The sequence below is a fragment of the Toxotes jaculatrix genome, chromosome 20, assembly GCF_017976425.1.
Source record: "Toxotes jaculatrix isolate fToxJac2 chromosome 20, fToxJac2.pri, whole genome shotgun sequence".
NCBI classification, from domain to species: Eukaryota; Metazoa; Chordata; class Actinopteri; family Toxotidae; genus Toxotes; species Toxotes jaculatrix.
The window spans coordinates 20,416,129-20,443,150 of NC_054413.1; the positions used below are offsets into that span (position 1 = coordinate 20,416,129).

Sequence of the window (27,022 nt, forward strand, 5' to 3'; positions counted from 1 at the left end):
CTTCCTTTCCAGACTGTCCTCTGTGCTGTGCTGTTTGTCCACATGTGTCCCTCTCTCTAACTGACAGGGATTTCCCATGTAACAACATCACCACGGAGTGGGAGATGCCCCTGGTCAACCCGGCTCTGATAGACATGCTGGCTGGTCCAGAGTGGAACTCCCTCAGACCATCTCCACACTGTCAGTGCAGCACATCCAGGAAACTCACCATGCTGCCTGTGTGTCCTGAAGGAGCTGGAGGCCTGCCGCCCCCACAGGTAGGCGGTCCGGTCACTGATGCTGAAAGTGACCGCGGTGTGGACACAGAGTCCTTCAGCACACACTGTTGTGTGTCACTCCCATGTGTTCCACAAACAAACGTTCGTATGTCAGAGACGAACATCTTAAATAACATGTGCACTGTGTGTTATTCTGTGCATCAGAGGATCCAGTCAACAGGAGATGTTCTCATGGACCTAACAGGCAGGAACATCTCTGACTACCTGGTGAAGACCTACCCCACCCTCATCAGAACCAGGTTTGTGGCCCTCTGCACCAACTGAAGAAGATGAACTGAGGCCAAAAGCATTCAGCTCCTTTACCTCATAGCACCAATATAACTACTTTCATCCAGAGGCAAACCTTTTATGATGACATGAGAATTTTAGTAGAATATATATACAAATATTCTGACCTGTGGTGTAAAAGTGTTTATAATTGAAATATATTCTGATATGAGAAAGAATAATTGTGTAATCTCTGTGTGTTTGATGTCTTTCCAGCTTGAAGAGCAAATATTGGGTGAATGAACAGAGGTAACTTCAGATTTGTCTCATTGTGGAATTGTATTTGTGGTACCTTCATTACTTGGACAGTGTGTTTGTGTAGTTGTGCAGTGCTCCCTCCGGTGGTTGTAATGATGTAGTGCAGTCTGGTCTGCAGCAGCAGCAGGTAGCAGCAGGTTTTCCTCTGTGGTGTGCAGGTATGGAGGTATATCAGTGGGAGGACAGCTTCCTGTGTTAGAGCTGCAGCCAAAGACCATCCAGGATGTGGCAGCACAGCTGGGACGACTGCTCAATGTCACTGGGGTATGGCTTTAAAACCCAACATCATGTGCTTGCTTGTGTTTATGTGCTCTGTTGTCTTTGTGTGTGTGTGTGTCCATCATCTCTTCTGTGGTTTCTTTTGTCTCATGTTTTTGGTCATAGGGAAAATACGCCAAACAAACCCTGAAGGACATTGGGACGTTCCTCAGGTACATGGAGACTCAAAACAATGTCAAGGTGAGTCCACTGAAGCGTCACCAGCCCGATGAAACCTGCAGCACTGTGATCACGTAAATAAGTAAATATATAAGTAATGCATGTTACAGATATTAGAAATCAGCAGTGGTCATCGTGTGTTGTTTCGTCTTTCCACAGGTGTGGTACAACAATAAGGGCTGGCATGCTATGGTGTCTTTCATGAATGTGGCCAACAATGCCATCCTCCGTGCTAACCTGGCCAAAGGAGCTAATCTGGACGAATATGGAATCACTGCCATCAACCACCCTCTGAACCTCACCAAAGAACAGCTCTCTGAGATCACTGTGTGAGTGAGCAGAGCCTCAGAGTCCTTTTCCAATTCTGAAACTCTGAAGTTTGTTCTGGTGTTTAGAAGGAAAAGGAAGGAGGAGTAGAGTCCAGGGGTGGCACGGGGGTTTGGAGATCCGGAAGTTTCCCAGAAGTCACTGTTCTCTGTCCTTCCTCCAGCCTGACCACCTCAGTGGATGCAGTGGTGGCCATCTGTGTCATCTTCGCCATGTCCTTTGTCCCGGCCAGCTTCGTCCTCTATCTCATCCAGGAGAGGGTGACCCAGGCCAAACACCTGCAGTTTGTCAGTGGTGTCAGTCCACTGGTTTACTGGATGGCCAACTTCCTCTGGGACATGGTACAGTGACCCTGTTACCTTCTGTGCCTGGCTTCTGTTAGCTGTGTCCAGGAGGATGTAATAATAAGAGTGATGAATGAATGATGAATGAATGATGAATGAACGATGAGACTCTGGTATTTTCTGTGTCCGTGTTCTTTCTCCAGGTGAATTACTCCATCAGTGCAGCGATGGTGGTGGAAATTTTCATCTTTTTTGATAAGAAGTGCTACACCTCACCAACCAACCTCCAGCCACTGGTTGCCCTGCTGATGCTTTATGGGTAAGAAAACGGGTGAAAATAAGGAAAACAAAAAACAGCACTGCTCCATTCAGACTGACTCAGAGTGATTATTACTGTAGAAATGCTGCGTTTTTACTGTAATGTTGTGCATTGAGGTTTTCAGTCTTACATTATTTACTCGTGGTAATTCTACTGTCTCCAGTTAAATGTGGGGATCATTTATTCATGCAGTCCAAAGTTACAGTCACCTGTGCACAGTCCATGTGCTGAGTTCTCTCAGCACCTCCTGTTCTTCACTGAGGTGGTTTTAATACGTTTATTGGCAGACAGAACCCACAGACCTGGTGTGTGTAATCATACACCGAGTGTCCTGCATTAGACTGTGACGTTCACTGTGTTTAACTGGTGCTCGTCCCGATCTCTCGCTCTCTCTCAGCTGGTCTGTGACGCCCATGATGTACCCCATGTCCTACATGTTCAGTGTCCCCAGCACAGCCTACGTCTCTCTGTCATGCATCAACCTCTTCATTGGCATCAACAGCAGCGCCATCACCTTCATCCTGGACCTTTTTGAGGGAACCACGGTAAGAACTGGCTTCTCCTTTAATTCCGACTCATCTTCCATCTCAACCTCATGCATGTGTGTTGGATCGTTTCCTAGGCTCTGTACAAGTTCAATCAGCTGCTGAAGACCGTGCTGCTCATCTTCCCCCATTACTGCCTGGGGCGAGGTCTCATAGACATGGCCATGAACCAGGCGGTGACTGACATCTACGCTCGCTTTGGTAACAACAAACCACACAGGCTCATATCTCTCACAGCCCAGCAAGCAAACACTCCCACTCAACCTCCAACTTTCAGCCAGTGTGTCAACACTGTGAACGGATGATGGGTCATCGCCTGCAGCAGAAATCTGACACGTGCCGTCAAGACCCAAGTCAGCGGCAGAGTTTTCAGACACTCATGCACCAAATATTTGAAATGGCAAAACATGAAATAAATGTATTAGATGATAATATATATAATCCAGATAAACTACGCTTCGCTTGCATTCATTCTGATACTTTGTGTTGTAATTTCTGTGTTTGTTCAGGTGAGGACTACAGTCCAGACCCCTATAACTGGGACTTTATTGGGAAGAACCTGTTCTTCATGGCTGTTGAGGGGTTTGTCTATTTCATCCTGAACATTCTCTTCCAGTATCGCTTCTTCCTGGATCACTGGTAAGTGAGACTGAATCAGGATATGAGCTTTAGCAGCTGGACTGAAGTCTTGGCCTTTTGATTTTTATGGTTTAATGGTTTTCCACTGGCAGGATGTCAGATTGTCCAAAGCCTCCTATTTTGGACGAAGACGTAGACGTGGCTGAGGAAAGACAGCGAATCTACAAGAGCGGAAAAACAAGTGATATTTTACGCATAAGAGACCTGTCCAAGGTGAGACACTGTTCTTTTCAAAAGATGATCAATCATGGACAATGGACAAAATGAAAAAATAGAAGCACTTCCTTTGTCCTCATGTGATTCTTGTTTCGCCTTGTCAGACGTACACAGGAACAATCATCCCTGCAGTGGACCAAATCTGTGTTGGAGTGTCACCCGGAGAGGTTTGTGTGGCCACTCTGTTGCAGATTTGCAGGACAAAGGGAACCTTCAGCTCGCGTCATTGTCCATTCATCATGTTGTGTCTTCTGATCTTTGGCAGTGCTTTGGTCTCCTGGGGGTAAACGGGGCAGGAAAGACCACCACGTTCAAGATGCTGACAGGCGACATTGACGTCACCTCAGGAGAAGCATCGGTTGCTGGTCACAGGTTAGAAAACAACATTATTCTAAATATTATTAGAACTAAGAAGCAGCTGATATGGACTTCAACATTAAGACTGAAGCTGACAATCAGAAGTCTTATTGTTCTGAGCTTTTTCCCCCAAATTTTAATCTAGATGAAAAAATTTTTTAATACAGATTAGAAAGATTTATAATTTAGGTACACAGAGTCTCCATATGACTCAGACCTGTGATAGAAATTGTTCTGGATCATGTAGGAGGTGATGATATGTTTGTCAGCTATTTGTAATGATTGTCTTTTTTCCATTGTGTTGCCCTGGCAGCATTTTAACCAACATCCTGGACGTTCACCAGAACATGGGATACTGTCCACAGTTTGACGCCATAGACGAGCTGCTGACAGGAAGAGAACATCTCCATCTTTACGCCCGCCTCCGTGGAGTCCCAGAGTCTGAGATCAGCTGGGTGAGGGGGAGCTTTTAGGTGTGAGAAGTGGAAAATGAGAGATATGAAAAATGTAGACATGAAGTTTGGGTCTAAAATGAAGTCTAGCTCTTTGACCCCAGTGTCCACTGAGCGTCTCCTCTGGAAGTTATAGTAAAAATGAATGAGTTAGGAAGGTGATAATTTTCCTTCATTACAAACAGAGGCCTGCGTCGTTTGTACAAACCTGACAGATGTTCTTCCTGCAGTGAACCTTCAGCTTTACCCGACTGAAGTCTGACGGGTTTCTAACACAAGCCACTTCTCCTCCTTGTGCTCAGGTTGCAGAGTGGGCCATCCAGAAGCTGGGGCTCTCAGAATATGCCGGTCGAAGCGCTGGGACCTACAGTGGAGGGAACAAAAGGAAACTCTCCACGGCCATTGCCATGATTGGCTGCCCTGCTCTGGTGCTGCTGGTGAGGACAACAACAGTAACACTTCTGGGTTTGGATTAGAGGTTTAGGATCAGGATCACAGTCACATGAGCACTGTGTGTGTGTGTTGTGTGCACATTAGGATGAGCCCACCACAGGTATGGACCCTCTCTCCAGACGTTTCCTCTGGAACTCCATTATGAGTGTTATTCAGGACAGACGAGCTGTGGTTCTCACCTCACACAGGTGAGGCTGTGTGGTGTGTGTGTGTGTGTGTGTGTGCGTGTGTGTATGTGTATATGTGTGTCCGTGCATATTAGTGAGCCAGTGGTGGAAAGTAATGAAGTGCATTTACTCAGATACTGTCCTTAGGTTTTGAGTTACTTGTGCCTTGCTTCCTTTTCATGCTTGATGCTTGATCTTAAAACATCTTCCAACTCAGCTGTGAGTTTGATTCGTAAGCTTTTGTCTTCACAGCATGGAGGAGTGTGAGGCGCTGTGCACCCGCTTAGCCATTATGGTTAATGGAACCTTCAAGTGTTTGGGAACCATTCAGCACCTCAAATACAAGTTAGTGTTTTCACTTCGTCCCAATGAAAATCACATTTTCATTCTATGAAACAGCTGAAATTTGATTTTGCTTTGCCTTACATCAATGTTAACGTAGATTTGGTGACGGCTACGTGGTGACCATGAAGATCAGGGCAGCTAAGCCCGGTTGTGCCCCAGACCTGAACCCTGCCGAGGCTTTCATGGAGAGCACCTTCCCCGGCTGCATCCAGAGAGAGAAACACTACAACACTCTGCAGTATAAGATCTCCTCCTCCTCCCTGGCCAGGATCTTTCAGATGGTCCTGGCTAACAAAGACAAGCTGAACATAGAGGACTACTCAGTGTCACAGACCACACTCGATCAGGTGAATGAGAAATGAAGACGCAACATTTTTACTTTTATTTCCCTTTTTAGATTTTTAGCTTTATTAAACTGTTGCTCTGTCACTAACTGAATATTTTTTTGATTTATTCCCTTTGTTTTAAACACTCTGTCCTCGCTTTTGTCCTCCTCATATGTCAAATGTCCACCTGCTGCTTCAGATGAACCTTTTTGCATCATTCATTTCGATGTTTTCATGTCCCTGCAGGTGTTTGTGAATTTTGCCAAGCAACAGTCAAGAGAGGACGACACGATCGTGCTGCATCCAAAAGCTGCTGGGGCACAGCGATACATTGACACCACGCCCATCAAGTCTTTGGGAAAATGAACTTACCTCATTGGGCTCAACTGAAAGAGAGAGGTTGGTTTTCATTTCACTTCAGTGTCATCACAAAGTCCCGGCCCTGGCCTCATAGAGACAAGCAACTGGTGCATAATCAGGTTGGGAAACTAAGACATGAAGGATAAACTTGATGTGTTCCCAGCATTTCTTATCCACATTTGGAAAATCCTTTGGAATGGATGAGTCCATGTTGATCAGCTGTGCTGTACTAGGCCTTGAAGTCCAGCCTGTGAAGGATGCAGCCGCTTAAATGGGACATTTGACCGATGATTTGACATGTGGTTAGTGGGCTTTGAATTTGGAAAGTGTGGAGCATTTTTGTGCCTGCTGTATGTTCCACTTCCTGCTCACCTTGTAGGCCTTGTAAACTAAACGAAACAGAGCTTTAGATTCATGACGATGACTTTGAGAGATGAAATGTCAGAAAAAGTTCGGCATCTGTTTGTGACGGGAGCTTGATGTGAATTGTATAGAAATCATAGGTGTTTTTTCTGTTGCTTCAAATGCCAAGCAAGATGATCTTTTTTGCCTTCTTTAGAAATGTGAAGTGAGCACTCAGAGAAGCGTAGCCTCAGCACTTTATTCACACAGATTTAATTGAAGCATCACAATTTTGACCAAGATGTTTGGCAATCTGCTAAAAATCCGCTTGTGCAATGTAGCTGCTCATTTCTACAGAATCCTCTTGCTGCTATGAAATTCATTTCGAGATCCTTTGATATATTTTTTGCTGCTAATGTCTGGTTCAATCTTTGCGCTTTATCAAATGTGTGTGCAACTTTGTAAATTCTCTGCATCACCAGCACCTGTTTTCATTAGAGACAGAGAACACAATGTCATAAAAGTGATGTTTTCAAAAGAAGCATCAAGTCAAATAAAGCAAATTTTTTTCCTTAAGACGTGGACATACAGTTTATTTTGTTCAGACAGTTTGACTTCAGATATCTCATGTTCACTTTTCTACAAAACAGTGTTTAACAGTTTAATAAAAACCTGAGGTTAGACGTAAAGGCTGGAGAAGCAGAGCAGTTATCACTGACTACCTGATGAGCCCTCTACATTTTAATGCCAGAAGCTGCACCTCTACAGCACAGTTCTGAGATATACAGTGGAGAAGCTTAATTTACTATAATTAAATGTCTGCTTTATCAGCATTCCCCCTGAGGGCTTGGATGTCATGTTGCACTCTTAAATGGATGCCCTGATATTTTAAATTTGATATTTTCCTGCCACAGGCACTTTATCATGAGAATATATTTCATTTCTTTTGCTTAACCTGAAAACTTTTTTGATCCAGTAAGTATTCAACTACCCCCCCACCCCCCACTCCCCCAACAAAAAATGATGTTTAACCTTTGTTAACCCAGCACAGAAAATATGACAGCGATGAAGATTTATCTAATCTCTATTATTGCTGCCATTCCTGTTTCTTTCACTTCATTAGTAAAACAAATTGCATAGTGCTGGACTCACACTTTCAGGGAGTGAATGTACAGCCCTGATATGCTGCAGTAGTTCATGTTTCAGCCACCATCAGAGAATCAGAGGGATAATGGCCACCCGGAGGCTGGGGTAGTCCTTGAACTCCCTGCTGTAGGCTTTGTGCTTCCCTTTGGCCCAGATGGTCATCTGAACGAACCCCAGTAACGTGTAAAATGCCACTGGAAGAAACAAACGCACAATGACAGAACAGAACACAACATCTTTGTTAAAAATATGGAACTGGCATAAAGACAGACACAGAAACATTTCTCCTGCCCTCGTGGTCCTGCAGTCCACCGTCTGCATGTCCATGTGACACTGGTGCAGTCAGCAGTGTCAACAAAAGGGAAAGTACTGAACATACCTGGCAAACACTGTGTCATGATGGAGAAGCTCACCCATGCTCCAACCTACAGTATGTGTCAGACATGCAGGCAGACAAATAGGTAAGCACACGAACACTGGTGATATTCACTGCCATGTCACTGTGAGGGATCTGTGTTACCTCATATGTGTAGTTTGGACAGGACACAAAGAAGAACAGCCAGGTGAAGGGGTTCTTTGTTGGAACAGGGTACCTTCTGCCCCTGGGTCCTAAAAACAATCGAAACAGAACTGATGAGCAATATAGATACACATATTATCCGTCCTTCCTTGGATAATATGAGTGTCTATCAGTGTTAACACAAAATGCAACCAATGATCAACATGGACGGTGTCTTCAAACCGTCCTCTTTAAACTCACCGTCTCCTCTGAGGTTATTCAGAGTCAAATGAATGGAGAAGTTTCCCAGTTCACACACCTAGAGCAAAAATATTCATTTCACTTCTTACTGTCATCAAGGGCCACATTGGTACGGTGGCCGAGAAAGGCCACACAAATGCTTACGTCGCAATACAAATGCAAAAGGCGAGACCCACTCGGAGCACCCCTCCCAGCTCTAACTCTAATCTTTTTTTGGCCGATTTTGACGCCTTACTATACTATGATGTTTTTTATGACATTTTGAGGCCTAAAAATTTTTTGACTTTTTTTGGCCGATTTTTGACGCCTTACTATACTATGACGTTTTTTATGACATTTTGAGGCCAAAAAAAATGTTGATTTTTTTTTGGCCGATTTTGACGCCTTACTATACTATGACGTTTTTTATGACATTTTGAGGTCATACTAAAGTATGACTTTTTTTGGCCGAAAAAAACGGCATACTATACTATGACGTTTTTTATGACATTTTGAGGTCATACTAAAGTATGACTTTTTTTGTCCGATTTTGACGCCTTACTATACTATGACGTTTTTTATAACATTTTGAGGTCATGCAAAAATATGACTTTTTTTGGCCCATTTTGACGCCTTACTATATTATGACCATTTTTATGACATTTTGAGGCCGAAAATTTTTTTTGACTTTTTTTGGCCGTTTTTGACGCCTTACTATACTATGATGTTTTTTATGACATTTTGAGGCCAAAAATTTTTTTGACTTTTTTTTGGCCGATTTTGACGCCTTACTATACTATGACCATTTTTATGACATTTTGAGGCCGAAATTTTTTTTTGACTTTTTTTGGCCGTTTTTGACGCCTTACTATACTATGATGTTTTTTATGACATTTTGAGACTAAAAAATTTTTTGACCTTTTTTGGCCGATTTTGACGCCTTACTATATTATGACCATTTTTATGACATTTTGAGGCCGAAAAATTTTTTTGACTTTTTTTGGCCGATTTTGACGCCTTACTATACTATGATGTTTTTTATGACATTTTGAGGCCGAAAAATTTTTTGACCTTTTTTGGCCGATTTTGACGCCTTACTATATTATGACCATTTTTATGACATTTTGAGGCCGAAAATTTTTTTTGACTTTTTTTGGCCGATTTTGACGCCTTACTATACTATGGCGTTTTTTATGACATTTTGAGGCGGAAAAAATTTTTGACTTTTTTTGCTCGAAAAAACGGCATACTATACTATGACGTTTTTCATGACATTTTGAGGCGGAAAAAATTTTTGACTTTTTTTGGCCGAAAAAAACGGCATACTATACTATGACGTTTTTTATGACATTTTGAGGTCATACTAAAGTATGACTTTTTTTGGCCGAAAAAAACGGCATACTATACTATGACGTTTTTTATGACATTTTGAGGTCATACTAAAGTATGACTTTTTTTGTCCGATTTTGACGCCTTACTATACTATGACGTTTTTTATAACATTTTGAGGTCATGCAAAAATATGACTTTTTTTGGCCCATTTTGACGCCTTACTATATTATGACCATTTTTATGACATTTTGAGGCCGAAAATTTTTTTTGACTTTTTTTGGCCGTTTTTGACGCCTTACTATACTATGATGTTTTTTATGACATTTTGAGGCCAAAAATTTTTTTGACTTTTTTTTGGCCGATTTTGACGCCTTACTATACTATGACCATTTTTATGACATTTTGAGGCCGAAATTCTTTTTTGACTTTTTTTGGCCGTTTTTGACGCCTTACTATACTATGATGTTTTTTATGACATTTTGAGACCAAAAAATTTTTTGACCTTTTTTGGCCGATTTTGACGCCTTACTATATTATGACCATTTTTATGACATTTTGAGGCCGAAAAATTTTTTTGACTTTTTTTGGCCGATTTTGACGCCTTACTATACTATGATGTTTTTTATGACATTTTGAGGCCGAAAAATTTTTTGACCTTTTTTGGCCGATTTTGACGCCTTACTATATTATGACCATTTTTATGACATTTTGAGGCCGAAAATTTTTTTTGACTTTTTTTGGCCGATTTTGACGCCTTACTATACTATGGCGTTTTTTATGACATTTTGAGGCGGAAAAAAATTTTGACTTTTTTTGCTCAAAAAAACGGCATACTATACTATGACGTTTTTTATGACATTTTGAGGCGGAAAAAATTTTTGACTTTTTTTGGCCGAAAAAAACGGCATACTATACTATGACGTTTTTTATGACATTTTGAGGTCATACTAAAGTATGACTTTTTTTGGCCGAAAAAAACGGCATACTATACTATGACGTTTTTTATGACATTTTGAGGCCGAAAAAAATTTTGACTTTTTTTGCCCGAAAAAAACGGCATACTATACTATGACGTTTTTTATGACATTTTGAGGTCATACTAAAGTATGACTTTTTTTGGCCGAAAAAAACGGCATACTATACTATGACGTTTTTTTATGACATTTTGAGGTGGAAAAAAATTTTGACTTTTTTTGCTCGAAAAAAACGGCATACTATACTATGACCATTTTTATGACATTTTGAGGCCGAAATTTTTTTTTGACTTTTTTTGGCCGTTTTTGACGCCTTACTATACTATGATGTTTTTTATGACATTTTGAGGCCAAAAATTTTTTTGACTTTTTTTTGGCCGATTTTGACGCCTTACTATACTATGACCATTTTTATGACATTTTGAGGCCGAAAATTTTTTTTGACTTTTTTTGGCCGTTTTTGACGCCTTACTATACTATGATGTTTTTTATGACATTTTGAGGCCAAAAAATTTTTTGACCTTTTTTGGCCGATTTTGACGCCTTACTATATTATGACCATTTTTATGACATTTTGAGGCCGAAAATTTTTTTTGACTTTTTTTGGCCGTTTTTGACGCCTTACTATATTATGACGTTTTTTATGACATTTTGAGGCTGAAAATTTTTTTGACTTTTTTTGCCCGAAAAAAACGCCATACTATACTATGTCGTTTTTCATGACATTTTGAGGCGGAAAAAAATTTTGACTTTTTTTTTGCCCGAAAAAAACGCCATACTATACTATGACGTTTTTTATGACATTTTGAGGCCAAAAAAATTTTTGACTTTTTTTGTCCGATTTTGACGCCTTACTATCCTGACGTTTTTTATGACATTTTGAGGCGGAAAAAATTTTTGACTTTTTTTGGCCGAAAAAAACGCCTTACTATACTATGACGTTTTTTATGATATTTTGAGGTCATACTAAAGTATGACTTTTTTTGTCCGATTTTGATGCCTTACTATACTATGACGTTTTTTATGACATTTTGAGGCCGAAAAAAATTTTGAGTTTTTTTGGCCGAAAAAAAAAACGCCTTACTATACTATGACGTTTTTTATGATATTTTGAGGTCATACTAAAGTATGACTTTTTTTGTCCGATTTTGATGCCTTACTATACTATGACGTTTTTTATGACATTTTGAGGCCGAAAAAAATTTTGAGTTTTTTTGGCCGAAAAAAAAACGCCTTACTATACTATGACGTTTTTTATGATATTTTGAGGTCATACTAAAATATGACTTTTTTTGTTCGATTTTGATGCCTTACTATACTATGACGTTTTTTATGACATTTTGAGGCCGAAAAATTTTTTGAGTTTTTTTGGCCGAAAAAAACACCTTACTATACTAAGACGTTTTTTTATGACATTTTGAGGCGGAAAAAAATTTTGAGATTTTTTGCCCGAAAAAAACGGCATACTATACTATGACGTTTTTTGTGACATTTTGAGGTCATACTAAAGTATGACTTTTTTTGGCCGATTTTGACGCCTTACTATACTATGATGTTTTTTATGACATTTTGAGGCGGAAAAAAATTTTGACTTTTTTTGGCCGAAAAAAACGGCATACTATACTATGGCGTTTTTTATGACATTTTGAGGCGGAAAAAAATTTTGACTTTTTTTGCTCGAAAAAACGGCATACTATACTATGACGTTTTTTATGACATTTTGAGGTGGAAAAAAATTTTGACTTTTTTTGGCCGAAAAAAACGGCATACTATACTATGACGTTTTTTATGACATTTTGAGGTCATACTAAAGTATGACTTTTTTTGGCCGAAAAAAACGGCATACTATACTATGACGTTTTTTATGACATTTTGAGGTCATACTAAAGTATGACTTTTTTTGGCCGAAAAAAACGACATACTATACTATGACGGTTTTTATGACATTTTGAGGTGGAAAAAAATTTTGATTTTTTTGACCGAAAAAAACGACATACTATACTATGACGTTTTTTATGACTTGTGGAGGTTGAAAAAAATGTTGACTTTTTTTGGCGGAAAAAAACGCCATACTATACTATGACGTTTTTTATGACTTTTGGAGGTGGAAAAAAATGTTGATTTTTTTTGCCCGAAAAAAACGCCATACTATACTATGACGTTTTTTATGACTTTTGGAGGTGGAAAAAAATTTGGACTTTTTTTGGCCGAAAAAAACGCCATACTATACTATGACGTTTTTTATGACTTTTGGAGGTGGAAAAAAATTTTGACTTTTTTGCCCGAAAAAAAAGCCATACTATAATATGACGTTTTTTATGACTTTTGGAGGTGGAAAAAAATGTTGACTTTTTTTGGCCGAAAAAAACGCCATACTATACTATGACGTTTTTTATTTGTTTTTATGACATTTTGAGGTGGAAAAAATTTTTGACTTTTTATGACCGAAAAAAACGACATACTATACTATGACGTTTTTTATGACTTTTGGAGGTCGAAAAAAATTTTGACTTTTTTTGCCTGAAAAAAACGCCATACTATACTATGACGTTTTTTATGAGTTTTTATGACATTTTGAGGTGGAAAAAAATTTTGACTTTTTTTGACCGAAAAAACGACATACTATACTATGACGTTTTTTATGACATTTTGAGGTCGAAAAAAATTTTGACTTTTTTTGGCCGAAAAAAACGCCATACTATGCTATGACGTTTTTTATGAGTTTTTATGACATTTTGAGGTGGAAAAAAATTTTGACTTTTTTTGACCGAAAAAACGACATACTATACTATGACGTTTTTTATGAGTTTTTATGACATTTTGAGGTCGAAAAAAATTTTGACTTTTTTTGACCGAAAAAAACGCCATACTATACTATGACGTTTTTTATGACTTTTGGAGGTGGAAAAAAATGTTGACTTATTTTGCCCGAAAAAAACGCGATACTATACTATGACGTTTTTTATGACTTTTGGAGGTGGAAAAAAATTTTGACTTTTTTGCCCCGAAAAAAAAGCCATACTATAATATGACGTTTTTTATGACTTTTGGAGGTGGAAAAAAATGTTGACTTTTTTTGGCCGAAAAAAACGCCATACTATACTATGACGTTTTTTATTTGTTTTTATGACATTTTGAGGTGGAAAAAAATTTTGACTTTTTATGACCGAAAAAAACGCCATACTATACTATGACGTTTTCTATGACTTTTGGAGGTGGAAAAAAATTTTGACTTTTTTTGGCCGAAAAAAACGACATACTATCCTATGACTTTTTTTTATGAGTTTTTATGACATTTTGAGGTGGAAAAAATTTTTGACTTTTTTTGACCGAAAAAAACGACATACTATACTATGACGTTTTTTATGAGTTTTTATGACATTTTGAGGTGGAAAAAAATTTTGACTTTTTTTGACCGAAAAAAACGACATACTATACTATGACGTTTTTTATGACTTTTGGAGGTGGAAAAAATTTTTGACTTTTTTTGGCCGAAAAAAACGGCATACTATACTATGACGTTTTTTTTATGACTTTTTATGACATTTTGAGGTTGAAAAAAATTTAGACTTTTTTTGACCGAAAAAAACGACATACTATACTATGACGTTTTTTATGACTTTTGGAGGTGGAAAAAAATTTTGACTTTTTTTGGCCGAAAAAAACGGCATACTATACTATGACGTTTTTTATGAGTTATTATGACATTTTGAGGTGGAAAAAAATTTTGACTTTTTTTGGCCGAAAAAAACGCCATACTATACTATGACGTTTTTTATGACTTTTGGAGGTGGAAAAAAATGTTGATTTTTTTTGGCCGAAAAAAACGCCATACTATACTATGACGTTTTTTATGACTTTTGGAGGTCGAAAAAAATTTGGACTTTTTTTGGCCGAAAAAAACGCCATACTATACTATGACGTTTTTTATGACTTTTGGAGGTGGAAAAAAATTTTGACTTTTTTGCCCGAAAAAAAAGCCATACTATAATATGACGTTTTTTATGACTTTTGGAGGTGGAAAAAAATGTTGACTTTTTTTGGCCGAAAAAAACGGCATACTATACTATGACGTTTTTTTTATGACTTTTTATGACATTTTGAGGTTGAAAAAAATTTAGACTTTTTTTGACCGAAAAAAACGACATACTATACTATGACGTTTTTTATGACTTTTGGAGGTGGAAAAAAATTTTGACTTTTTTTGGCCAAAAAAAACGGCATACTATACTATGACGTTTTTTATGAGTTATTATGACATTTTGAGGTGGAAAAAAATTTTGACTTTTTTTGGCCAAAAAAAACGGCATACTATACTATGACGTTTTTTATGAGTTATTATGACATTTTGAGGTGGAAAAAAATTTTGACTTTTTTTGACCGAAAAAAACGACATACTATACTATGATGTTTTTTTATGAGTTTTTATGACATTTTGAGGTGGAAAAAAATTTTGACTTTTTTTGGCCGAAAAAAACGCCATACTATACTATGACGTTTTTTTTGACTTTTGGAGGTGGAAAAAAATGTTGACTTTTTTTGCCCGAAAAAAACGCCATACTATACTATGACGTTTTTTATGAGTTATTATGACATTTTGAGGTGGAAAAAAATTTTGACTTTTTTTGACCGAAAAAAACGACATACTATACTATGACGTTTTTTTATGAGTTTTTATGACATTTTGAGGTGGAAAAAATTTTTACTTTTTTTGGCCGAAAAAAACGCCATACTATACTATGACGTTTTTTTTGACTTTTGGAGGTGGAAAAAAATGTTGACTTTTTTTGCCCGAAAAAAACGCCATACTATACTATGACGTTTTTTATGAGTTTTTATGACATTTTGAGGTGGAAAAAAATTTTGATTTTTTTGACCAAAAAAAACGACATACTATACTATGACGTTTTTTCTGACTTTTGGAGGTTGAAAAAAATGTTGACTTTTTTTGGCCGAAAAAAACGGCATACTATACTATGACGTTTTTTATGAGTTTTTATGACATTTTGAGGTGGAAAAAAATTTTGACTTTTTTTGACCAAAAAAACGATATACTATACTATGACGTTTTTTATGAGTTTTTATGACATTTTGAGGTGGAAAAAAAATTTGACTTTTTTTGACCAAAAAAACGATATACTATACTATGACGTTTTTTATGAGTTTTTATGACATTTTGAGGTGGAAAAAAAATTTGACTTTTTTTGGCCGAAAAAAAACGCCATACTATACTATGACGTTTTTTATGACTTTTGGAGGTGGAAAAAAATGTTGACTTTTTTTGGCCGAAAAAAACGCCATACTATACTATGACGGTTTTTATGAGTTTTTATGACATTTTGAGGTGGAAAAAAATTTTGACTTTTTTTGACCGAAAAAAAAGACATACTATACTATGACGTTTTTTATGACTTTTGGAGGTGGAAAAAAATTTTTGACTTTTTTTGGCCGAAAAAAACGCCATACTATACTATGACGTTTTTTATGACTTTTGGAGGTGGAAAAAAATGTTGACTTTTTTTGCCTGAAAAAAACGCCATACCATACTATGACGTTTTTTATGAGTTTTTATGACATTTTGAGGTGGAAAAAAATTTTGACTTTTTTTGACCGAAAAAAACGACATACTATACTATGACGTTTTTTATGAGTTTTTATGACATTTTGAGGTGGAAAAAAATTTTGATTTTTTTTGACCGAAAAAAACGACATACTATACTATGACGTTTTTTATGACTTTTGGAGGTTGAAAAAAATGTTGACTTTTTTTGGCCGAAAAAAACGGCATACTATACTATGACGGGTTTTATGAGTTTTTATGACATTTTGAGGTGGAAAAAAATTTTGACTTTTTTTGACCGAAAAAAAAGACATACTATACTATGACGTTTTTTATGACTTTTGGAGGTCCAAAAAATTTTTGACTTTTTTTGGCCGAAAAAAACGCCATACTATACTATGACGTTTTTTATGACTTTTGGAGGTGGAAAAAAATGTTGACTTTTTTTGCCTGAAAAAAACGCCATACTATACTATGACTTTTTTTATGACTTTTTATGACATTTTGAGGTTGAAAAAATTTTTGACTTTTCTTGGCCGAAAAAAACGCCATACTATACTATGACGTTTTTTATGACTTTTGGAGGTGGAAAAAAATTTTGACTTTTTTTGCCTGAAAAAAACGCCATACTATACTATGACGTTTTTTATGAGTTTTTATGACATTTTGAGGTGGAAAAAATTTTTGACTTTTTTTGACCGAAAAAAACGACATACTATACTATGACGTTTTTTATGACTTTTGGAGGTGGAAAAAAATGTTGACTTTTTTCGCTTGAAAAAAACGCCATACTATACTATGACGTTTTTTATGACTTTTGGAGGTGGAAAAAAATGTTGACTTTTTTTGCCTGAAAAAAACGCCATACTATACTATGACGTTTTTTATGAGTTTTTATGACATTTTGAGGTGGAAAAAAATTTTGAGTTTTTTTGACTGAAAAAAACGACATACTATACTATGACGTTTTTTATGAGTTTTTATGACATTTTGAGGTGGAAAAAAATTTTGATTTTTTTTGACCGAAAAAAACGACATACTATACTATGACGTTTTTTATGACTTTTGGAGGTTGAAAAAAATGTTGACTTTTTTTGGCCGAAAAAAACGCCATACTATACTATGACGGTTTTTATGAGTTTTTATGACATTTTGAGGTGGAAAAAAATTTTGACTTTTTTTGACCGAAAAAAAAGACATACTATACTATGACGTTTTTTATGACTTTTGGAGGTCCAAAAAATTTTTGACTTTTTTTGGCCGAAAAAAACGCCATACTATACTATGACGTTTTTTATGACTTTTGGAGGTGGAAAAAAATGTTGACTTTTTTTGCCTGAAAAAAACGCCATACTATACTATGACGTTTTTTTATGACTTTTTATGACATTTTGAGGTTGAAAAAATTTTTGACTTTTCTTGGCCGAAAAAAACGCCATGCTATACTATGACGTTTTTTATGACTTTTGGAGGTGGAAAAAAATTTTGACTTTTTTTGCCTGAAAAAAACGCCATACTATACTATGACGTTTTTTATGAGTTTTTATGACATTTTGAGGTGGAAAAAAATTTTGACTTTTTTTGACCGAAAAAACGACATACTATACTATGACGTTTTTTATGACTTTTGGAGGTGGAAAAAAATTTCGACTTTTTTCCCTTGAAAAAAACGCCATACTATACTATGACGTTTTTTATGACTTTTGGAGGTGGAAAAAAATGTTGACTTTTTTTGCCTGAAAAAAACGCCATACCATACTATGACGTTTTTTATGAGTTTTTATGACATTTTGAGGTGGAAAAAAATTTTGACTTTTTTTGACCGAAAAAAACGACATACTATACTATGACGTTTTTTATGAGTTTTTATGACATTTTGAGGTGGAAAAAAATTTTGATTTTTTTTGACCGAAAAAAACGACATACTATACTATGACGTTTTTTCTGACTTTTGGAGGTTGAAAAAAATGTTGACTTTTTTTGGCCGAAAAAAACGGCATACTATACTATGACGGTTTTTATGAGTTTTTATGACATTTTGAGGTGGAAAAAAATTTTGACTTTTTTTGACCGAAAAAAAAGACATACTATACTATGACGTTTTTTATGACTTTTGGAGGTCCAAAAAATTTTTGACTTTTTTTGGCCGAAAAAAACGCCATACTATACTATGACGTTTTTTATGACTTTTGGAAGTGGAAAAAAATGTTGACTTTTTTTGCCTGAAAAAAACGCCATACTATACTATGACGTTTTTTTATGACTTTTTATGACATTTTGAGGTTGAAAAAATTTTTGACTTTTCTTGGCCGAAAAAAACGCCATACTATACTATGACGTTTTTTATGACTTTTGGAGGTGGAAAAAAATTTTGACTTTTTTTGCCTGAAAAAAACGCCATACTATACTATGACGTTTTTTATGAGTTTTTATGACATTTTGAGGTGGAAAAAAATTTTGACTTTTTTTGACCGAAAAAACGACATACTATACTATGACGTTTTTTATGACTTTTGGAGGTGGAAAAAAATGTTGACTTTTTTCGCTTGAAAAAAACGCCATACTATACTATGACGTTTTTTATGACTTTTGGAGGTCGAAAAAAATGTTGACTTTTTTTGCCTGAAAAAAACGGCATACTATACTATGACGTTTTTTATGAGTTTTTATGACATTTTGAGGTGGAAAAAAATTTTGACTTTTTTTGACCGAAAAAACGACATACTATACTATGACGTTTTTTATGACTTTTGGAGGTCCAAAAAAATTTTGATTTTTTTTGACCGAAAAAAACGACATACTATACTATGACGTTTTTTATGACTTTTGGAGGTGGAAAAAAATTGACTTTTTTTGCCTGAAAAAAACGGCATACTATACTATGATGTTTTTTATGAGTTTTTATGACATTTTGAGGTGGAAAAAAATTTTGACTTTTTTTGACCGAAAAAACGACATACTATACTATGACGTTTTTTATGACTTTTGGAGGTGGAAAAAAATGTTGACTTTTTTCGCTTGAAAAAAACGCCATACTATACTATGACGTTTTTTATGAGTTTTTATGACATTTTGAGGTGGAAAAAAATTTTGACTTTTTTTGGCCGAAAAAAACGCCATACTATACTATGACGTTTTTTATGACTTTTGGAGGTGGAAAAAAATTTTGACTTTTTTTGGCCGAAAAAAACGCCATACTATACTATGACGTTTTTTATGAGTTTTTATGACATTTTGAGGTGGAAAAAAATTTTGACTTTTTTTGGCCGAAAAAAACGCCATACTATACTATGACGTTTTTTATGAGTTTTTATGACATTTTGAGGTGGAAAAAAAATTTGACTTTTTTTGACCGAATAAAACGCCATACTATACTATGACGTTTTTTATGAGTTTTTATGACATTTTGAGGTTGAAAAAAATGTTGACTTTTTTTGGCCGAAAAAAACGGCATACTATACTATGACGTTTTTTATGAGTTTTTATGACATTTTGAGGTGGAAAAAATTTTTGACTTTTTTTGACCGAAAAAAACGACATACTATACTATGACGTTTTTTATGAGTTTTTATGACATTTTGAGGTGGAAAAAAATTTTGATTTTTTTTGACCGAAAAAAACGACATACTATACTATGACGTTTTTTATGACATTTTGAGGTGGAAAAAAATTTTGACTTTTTTTGACCGAAAAAAAAGACATACTATACTATGACGTTTTTTATGACTTTTGGAGGTCCAAAAAATTTTTGACTTTTTTTGGCCGAAAAAAACGCCATACTATACTATGACGTTTTTTATGACTTTTGGAGGTGGAAAAAAATGTTGACTTTTTTCGCTTGAAAAAAACGCCATACTATACTATAACGTTTTTTATGAGTTTTTATGACATTTTGAGGTGGAAAAAAATGTTGACTTTTTTTGGCCGAAAAAAACGCCATACTATACTATGACGTTTTTTATGACTTTTGGAGGTGGAAAAAAATTTCGACTTTTTTTGGCCGAAAAAAACGCCATACTATACTATGACGTTTTTTATGAGTTTTTATGACATTTTGAGGTGGAAAAAAATGTTGACTTTTTTTGGCCGAAAAAAACGCCATACTATACTATGACGTTTTTTATGACTTTTGGAGGTGGAAAAAAATTTCGACTTTTTTTGGCCGAAAAAAACGCCATACTATACTATGACGTTTTTTATGAGTTTTTATGACATTTTGAGGTGGAAAAAAAATTTGACTTTTTTTGAACGAAAAAAACGACATACTATACTATGACGTTTTTTATGACTTTTGGAGGTGGAAAAAAATGTTGACTTTTTTCGCTTGAAAAAAACGCCATACTATACTATGACGTTTTTTATGAGTTTTTATGACATTTTGAGGTGGAAAAAAATTTTGACTTTTTTTGGCTGAAAAAAACGCCATACTATACTATGACGTTTTTTATGACTTTTGGAGGTCGAAAAAAATTTCGACTTTTTTTGGCCGAAAAAAACGCCATACTATACTATGACGTTTTTTATGAGTTTTTATGACATTTTGAGGTCGAAAAAAAATTTGACTTTTTTTGACCGAAAAAAACGACATACTATACTATGACGTTTTTTATGACTTTTGGAGGTCGAAAAAAATGTTGACTTTTTTTGGCCGAAAAAAACGACATACTATACTATGACGTTTTTTATGACATTTTGAGGTGGAAAAAAATTTTGACTTTTTTTGACCGAAAAAAACGACATACTATACTATGACGTTTTTTATGACTTTTGGAGGTGGAAAAAAATTTCGACTTTTTTTGGCCGAAAAAAACGCCATACTATACTATGACGTTTTTTATGAGTTTTTATGACATTTTGAGGTGGAAAAAAAATTGACTTTTTTTGAACGAAAAAAACGACATACTATACTATGACGTTTTTTATGACTTTTGGAGGTGGAAAAAAATTTTGACTTTTTTTGGCCGAAAAAAACGCCATACTATACTATGACGTTTTTAATGAGTTTTTATGACATTTTGAGGTGGAAAAAAATTTTGACTTTTTTTGACCGAAAAAAACGACATACTATACTATGACGTTTTTTAATACTTTTGGAGGTGGAAAAAAATGTTGACTTTTTTTGCCTGAAAAAAACGCAATACTATACTATGACGTTTTTTATGAGTTTTTATGACATTTTGAGGTGGAAAAAAATTTTGACTTTTTTTGACCGAAAAAACGACATACTATACTATGACGTTTTTTATGACTTTTGGAGGTTGAAAAAAATGTTGACTTTTTTTGGCCGAAAAAAACGGCATACTATACTATGACGTTTTTTATGACTTTTTATGACTTTTGGAGGTCGAAAAAATTTTTGACTTTTTTTGGCCGAAAAAAACGGCATACTATACTATGACGTTTTTTATGACATTTTGAGGTGGAAAAAATTTTTGACTTTTTTTGCCCGAATAAAACGCCATACTATACTATGACGTTTTTTATGAGTTTTTATGACATTTTGAGGTGGAAAAAAATTTTGATTTTTTTGACCGAAAAAAACGACATACTATACTATGACGTTTTTTATGACTTTTGGAGGTGGAAAAAAATGTTGACTTTTTTTGGCGGAAAAAAACGCCAGACCATACTATGACGTTTTTTATGAGTTTTTATGACATTTTGAGGTGGAAAAAAATTTTGACTTTTTTTGACCGAAAAAAACGACATACTATACTATGACGTTTTTTATGAGTTTTTATGACATTTTGAGGTGGAAAAAAATTTTGATTTTTTTTGACCGAAAAAAACGACATACTATACTATGACGTTTTTTATGACTTTTGGAGATTGAAAAAAATGTTGACTTTTTTTGGCCGAAAAAAACGCAATACTATTCTATGACGTTTTTTATGAGTTTTTATGACATTTTGAGGTGGAAAAAAATTTTGACTTTTTTTGAGCGAAAAAACGCCATACTATACTATGACGTTTTTTATGACTTTTGGAGGTTGAAAAAAATGTTGACTTTTTTTGGCCGAAAAAAACGGCATACTATACTATGACGTTTTTTATGACATTTTGAGGTGGAAAAAATTTTTGACTTTTTTTGCCCGGATAAAACGCCATACTATACTATGACGTTTTTTATGAGTTTTTATGACATTTTGAGGTCGAAAAAAAATTTGACTTTTTTTGACCGAAAAAAACGACATACTATACTATGACGTTTTTTATGACTTTTGGAGGTCGAAAAAAATTTTGACTTTTTTTGCTTGAAAAAAACGCCATACTATAGTATGACGTTTTTTATGAGTTTTTATGACATTTTGAGGTGGAAAAAAATTTTGACTTTTTTTGGCCGAAAAAAACGCCATACTATACTATGACGTTTTTTATGACTTTTGGAGGTTGAAAAAAATGTTGACTTTTTTTGGCCGAAAAAAACGGCATACTATACTATGACGTTTTTTATGACTTTTTATGACATTTTGAGGTGGAAAAAAAATTTGACTTTTTTTGACCGAAAAAAACGACATACTATACTATGACGTTTTTTATGACTTTTGGAGGTCCAAAAAATTTTTGACTTTTTTTGGCCGAAAAAAACGCCATACTATACTATGACGTTTTTTATGACTTTTGGAGGTGGAAAAAAATGTTGACTTTTTTTGCCTGAAAAAAACGCCATACTATACTATGACGTTTTTTTATGACTTTTTATGACATTTTGAGGTTGAAAAAAATTTTGACTTTTTTTGGCCGAAAAAAACGCCATACTATACTATGACGTTTTTTATGACTTTTGGAGGTGGAAAAAAATTTTGACTTTTTTTGCCTGAAAAAAACGCCATACTATACTATGACGTTTTTTATGAGTTTTTATGACATTTTGAGGTGGAAAAAAATTGTGACTTTTTTTGACCGAAAAAACGACATACTATACTATGACGTTTTTTATGACTTTTGGAGGTGGAAAAAAATGTTGACTTTTTTCGCTTGAAAAAAACGCCATACTATACTATGACGTTTTTTATGAGTTTTTATGACATTTTGAGGTGGAAAAAAATTTTGACTTTTTTTGGCCGAAAAAAACGCCATACTATACTATGACGTTTTTTATGACTTTTGGAGGTGGAAAAAAATTTTGACTTTTTTTGGCCGAAAAAAACGCCATACTATACTATGACGTTTTTTATGAGTTTTTATGACATTTTGAGGTGGAAAAAAAATTTGACTTTTTTTGACCGAAAAAAACGACATACTATACTATGACGTTTTTTATGACATTTTGAGGTGGAAAAAAATTTTGACTTTTTTTGACCGAAAAAAACGACATACTATACTATGACGTTTTTTATGACTTTTGGAGGTCGAAAAAAATTTCGACTTTTTTGACCGAAAAAAACGCCATACTATACTATGACGTTTTTTATGAGTTTTTATGACATTTTGAGGTCGAAAAAAAATTTGACTTTTTTTGACCGAAAAAAACGACATACTATACTATGACGTTTTTTATGACTTTTGGAGGTCGAAAAAAATGTTGACTTTTTTTGGCCGAAAAAAACGACATACTATACTATGACGTTTTTTATGACATTTTGAGGTGGAAAAAAATGTTGACTTTTTTTGACCGAAAAAAACGACATACTATACTATGACGTTTTTTATGACTTTTGGAGGTGGAAAAAAATGTTGACTTTTTTCGCTTGAAAAAAACGCCATACTATACTATGACGTTTTTTATGAGTTTTTATGACATTTTGAGGTGGAAAAAAATTTTGACTTTTTTTGGCCGAAAAAAACGCCATACTATACTATGACGTTTTTTATGACTTTTGGAGGTCGAAAAAAATTTCGACTTTTTTTAGCCGAAAAAAACGCCATACTATACTATGACGTTTTTTATGAGTTTTTATGACATTTTGAGGTGGAAAAAAATTTTGACTTTTTTTGACCGAAAAAACGACATACTATACTATGACGTTTTTTATGACTTTTGGAGGTGGAAAAAAATGTTGACTTTTTTCGCTTGAAAAAAACGCCATACTATACTATGACGTTTTTTATGAGTTTTTATGACATTTTGAGGTGGAAAAAAATTTTGACTTTTTTTGGCCGAAAAAAACGCCATACTATACTATGACGTTTTTTATGACTTTTGGAGGTCGAAAAAAATTTCGACTTTTTTTAGCCGAAAAAAACGCCATACTATACTATGACGTTTTTTATGAGTTTTTATGACATTTTGAGGTCGAAAAAAAATTTGACTTTTTTTGAACGAAAAAAACGACATACTATACTATGACGTTTTTTATGACTTTTGGAGGTCGAAAAAAATGTTGACTTTTTTCGCTTGAAAAAAACGCCATACTATACTATGACGTTTTTTATGAGTTTTTATGACATTTTGAGGTGGAAAAAAATTTTGACTTTTTTTGGCCGAAAAAAACGCCATACTATACTATGACGTTTTTTATGACTTTTGGAGGTGGAAAAAAATTTCGACTTTTTTTGGCCGAAAAAAACGCCATACTATACTATGACGTTTTTTATGAGTTTTTATGACATTTTGAGGTGGAAAAAAAATTTGACTTTTTTTGAACGAAAAAAACGACATACTATACTATGACGTTTTTTATGACTTTTGGAGGTGGAAAAAAATGTTGACTTTTTTTGGCCGAAAAAAACGCCATACTATACTATGACGTTTTTTATGAGTTTTTATGACATTTTGAGGTGGAAAAAATTTTTGACTTTTTTTGACCGAAAAAAACGACATACTATACTATGACGTTTTTTATGACATTTTGAGGTGGAAAAAATTTTTGACTTTTTTTGACCGAAAAAAACGACATACTATACTATGACGTTTTTTCTGACTTTTGGAGGTGGAAAAAAATTGTGACTTTTTTTGGCCGAAAAAAACGCCATACTATACTATGACGTTTTTTATGAGTTTTTATGACATTTTGAGGTGGAAAAAAAATTTGACTTTTTTTGACCGAAAAAACGACATACTATACTATGACGTTTTTTATGACTTTTGGAGGTTGAAAAAAATGTTGACTTTTTTTGGCCGAAAAAAACGGCATACTATACTATGACGTTTTTTATGACTTTTTATGACTTTTGGAGGTGGAAAAATTTTTTGACTTTTTTTGGCCGAAAAAAACGCCATACTATACTATGACGTTTTTTATGACATTTTGAGGTGGAAAAAATTTTTGACTTTTTTTGCCCGAATAAAACGCCATACTATACTATGACGTTTTTTATGAGTTTTTATGACATTTTGAGGTGGAAAAAAATTTTGACTTTTTTTGACTGAAAAAAACGACATACTATACTATGACGTTTTTTATGACTTTTGGAGGTGGAAAAAAATGTTGACTTTTTTTGCCTGAAAAAAACGCCAGACCATACTATGACGTTTTTTATGAGTTTTTATGACATTTTGAGGTGGAAAAAAATTTTGACTTTTTTTGGCCGAAAAAAACGCCATACTATACTATGACGTTTTTTATGACTTTTGGAGGTGGAATAAAATGTTGACTTTTTTTGGCCGAAAAAAACGGCATACTATACTATGACGTTTTTTATGAGTTTTTATGACATTTTGAGGTGGAAAAAAATTTTGATTTTTTTGGCCCAAAAAAACGACATACTATACTATGACGTTTTTTCTGACTTTTGGAGGTGGAAAAAAATGTTGACTTTTTTTGGCCGAAAAAAACGGCATACTATACTATGACGTTTTTTATGACTTTTGGAGGTGGAAAAAAATTTTGACTTTTTTTGCCTGAAAAAAACGCCATACTATACTATGACGGTTTTTATGAGTTTTTATGACATTTTGAGGTGGAAAAAAATGTTGACTTTTTTTGACCGAAAAAACAACATACTATACTATGACGTTTTTTATGACTTTTGGAGGTTGAAAAAAATGTTGACTTTTTTTGGCCGAAAAAAACGGCATACTATACTATGACGTTTCTTATGACTTTTTATGACATTTTGAGGTGGAAAAAAAATTTGACTTTTTTTGACCGAAAAAAACGACATACTATACTATGACGTTTTTTATGACTTTTGGAGGTCAAAAAAAATTTTGACTTTTTTTGGCCGAAAAAAACGCCATACTATACTATGACGTTTTTTATGAGTTATTATGACATTTTGAGGTGGAAAAAAATTTTGACTTTTTTTGACCGAAAAAAACGCCATACTATACTATGACGTTTTTTATGACTTTTGGAGGTGGAAAAAAATGTTGACTTTTTTCGCTTGAAAAAAACGCCATACTATACTATGACGTTTTTTATGAGTTTTTATGACATTTTGAGGTGGAAAAAAATTTTGACTTTTTTTGGCCGAAAAAAACGGCATACTATACTATGACGTTTTTTATGACTTTTGGAGGTGGAAAAAAATGTTGACTTTTTTTGGCCGAAAAAAACGGCATACTATACTATGACGGTTTTTATGAGTTTTTATGACATTTTGAGCTCGAAAAAAATTTTGACTTTTTTTGACCGAAAAAAAAGACATACTATACTATGACGTTTTTTATGACTTTTGGAGGTCCAAAAAATTTTTGACTTTTTTTGGCCGAAAAAAACGCCATACTATACTATGACGTTTTTTATGACTTTTGGAGGTGGAAAAAAATGTTGACTTTTTTTGCCTGAAAAAAACGCCAGACCATACTATGACGTTTTTTATGAGTTTTTATGACATTTTGAGGTGGAAAAAATTTTTGACTTTTTTTGACCGAAAAAAACGACATACTATACTATGACGTTTTTTATGAGTTTTTATGACATTTTGAGGTGGAAAAAATTTTTGATTTTTTTTGACCGAAAAAAACGACATACTATACTATGACGTTTTTTATGACTTTTGGAGGTTGAAAA

At 34.5% G+C, this 27,022-nt stretch overlaps 2 protein-coding genes across 2 annotated transcripts in view; one reads left to right on the forward strand and one right to left on the reverse strand.

The window, feature by feature from the left end:
- Positions 1-6,927, forward strand: part of abca4a (ATP-binding cassette, sub-family A (ABC1), member 4a) — a 28,464-nt gene extending 21,537 nt beyond the window's left edge. The window contains exons 30-49 of the mRNA XM_041065549.1: positions 68-257; positions 423-517; positions 762-794; positions 962-1,067; positions 1,188-1,262; positions 1,401-1,570; positions 1,732-1,909; positions 2,056-2,171; positions 2,569-2,716; positions 2,794-2,917; positions 3,226-3,355; positions 3,448-3,568; positions 3,676-3,738; positions 3,837-3,943; positions 4,242-4,383; positions 4,683-4,817; positions 4,918-5,021; positions 5,253-5,345; positions 5,443-5,692; positions 5,918-6,927. Coding sequence (XP_040921483.1) covers positions 68-257; positions 423-517; positions 762-794; positions 962-1,067; positions 1,188-1,262; positions 1,401-1,570; positions 1,732-1,909; positions 2,056-2,171; positions 2,569-2,716; positions 2,794-2,917; positions 3,226-3,355; positions 3,448-3,568; positions 3,676-3,738; positions 3,837-3,943; positions 4,242-4,383; positions 4,683-4,817; positions 4,918-5,021; positions 5,253-5,345; positions 5,443-5,692; positions 5,918-6,037 — 2,500 coding nt within the window. The 3' untranslated portion in view covers positions 6,038-6,927. The remainder of the gene's footprint in view (positions 1-67; positions 258-422; positions 518-761; positions 795-961; positions 1,068-1,187; positions 1,263-1,400; positions 1,571-1,731; positions 1,910-2,055; positions 2,172-2,568; positions 2,717-2,793; positions 2,918-3,225; positions 3,356-3,447; positions 3,569-3,675; positions 3,739-3,836; positions 3,944-4,241; positions 4,384-4,682; positions 4,818-4,917; positions 5,022-5,252; positions 5,346-5,442; positions 5,693-5,917) is intronic.
- Positions 6,928-7,497: 570 nt separating this feature from the next.
- Positions 7,498-27,022, reverse strand: part of LOC121200531 (very-long-chain enoyl-CoA reductase) — a 98,060-nt gene continuing 78,535 nt past the window's right edge. The window contains exons 10-13 of the mRNA XM_041065896.1: positions 8,280-8,337; positions 8,040-8,128; positions 7,899-7,944; positions 7,498-7,713 (exon numbers count right to left, since the gene is read on the reverse strand). Coding sequence (XP_040921830.1) covers positions 7,586-7,713; positions 7,899-7,944; positions 8,040-8,128; positions 8,280-8,337 — 321 coding nt within the window. The 3' untranslated portion in view covers positions 7,498-7,585. The remainder of the gene's footprint in view (positions 7,714-7,898; positions 7,945-8,039; positions 8,129-8,279; positions 8,338-27,022) is intronic.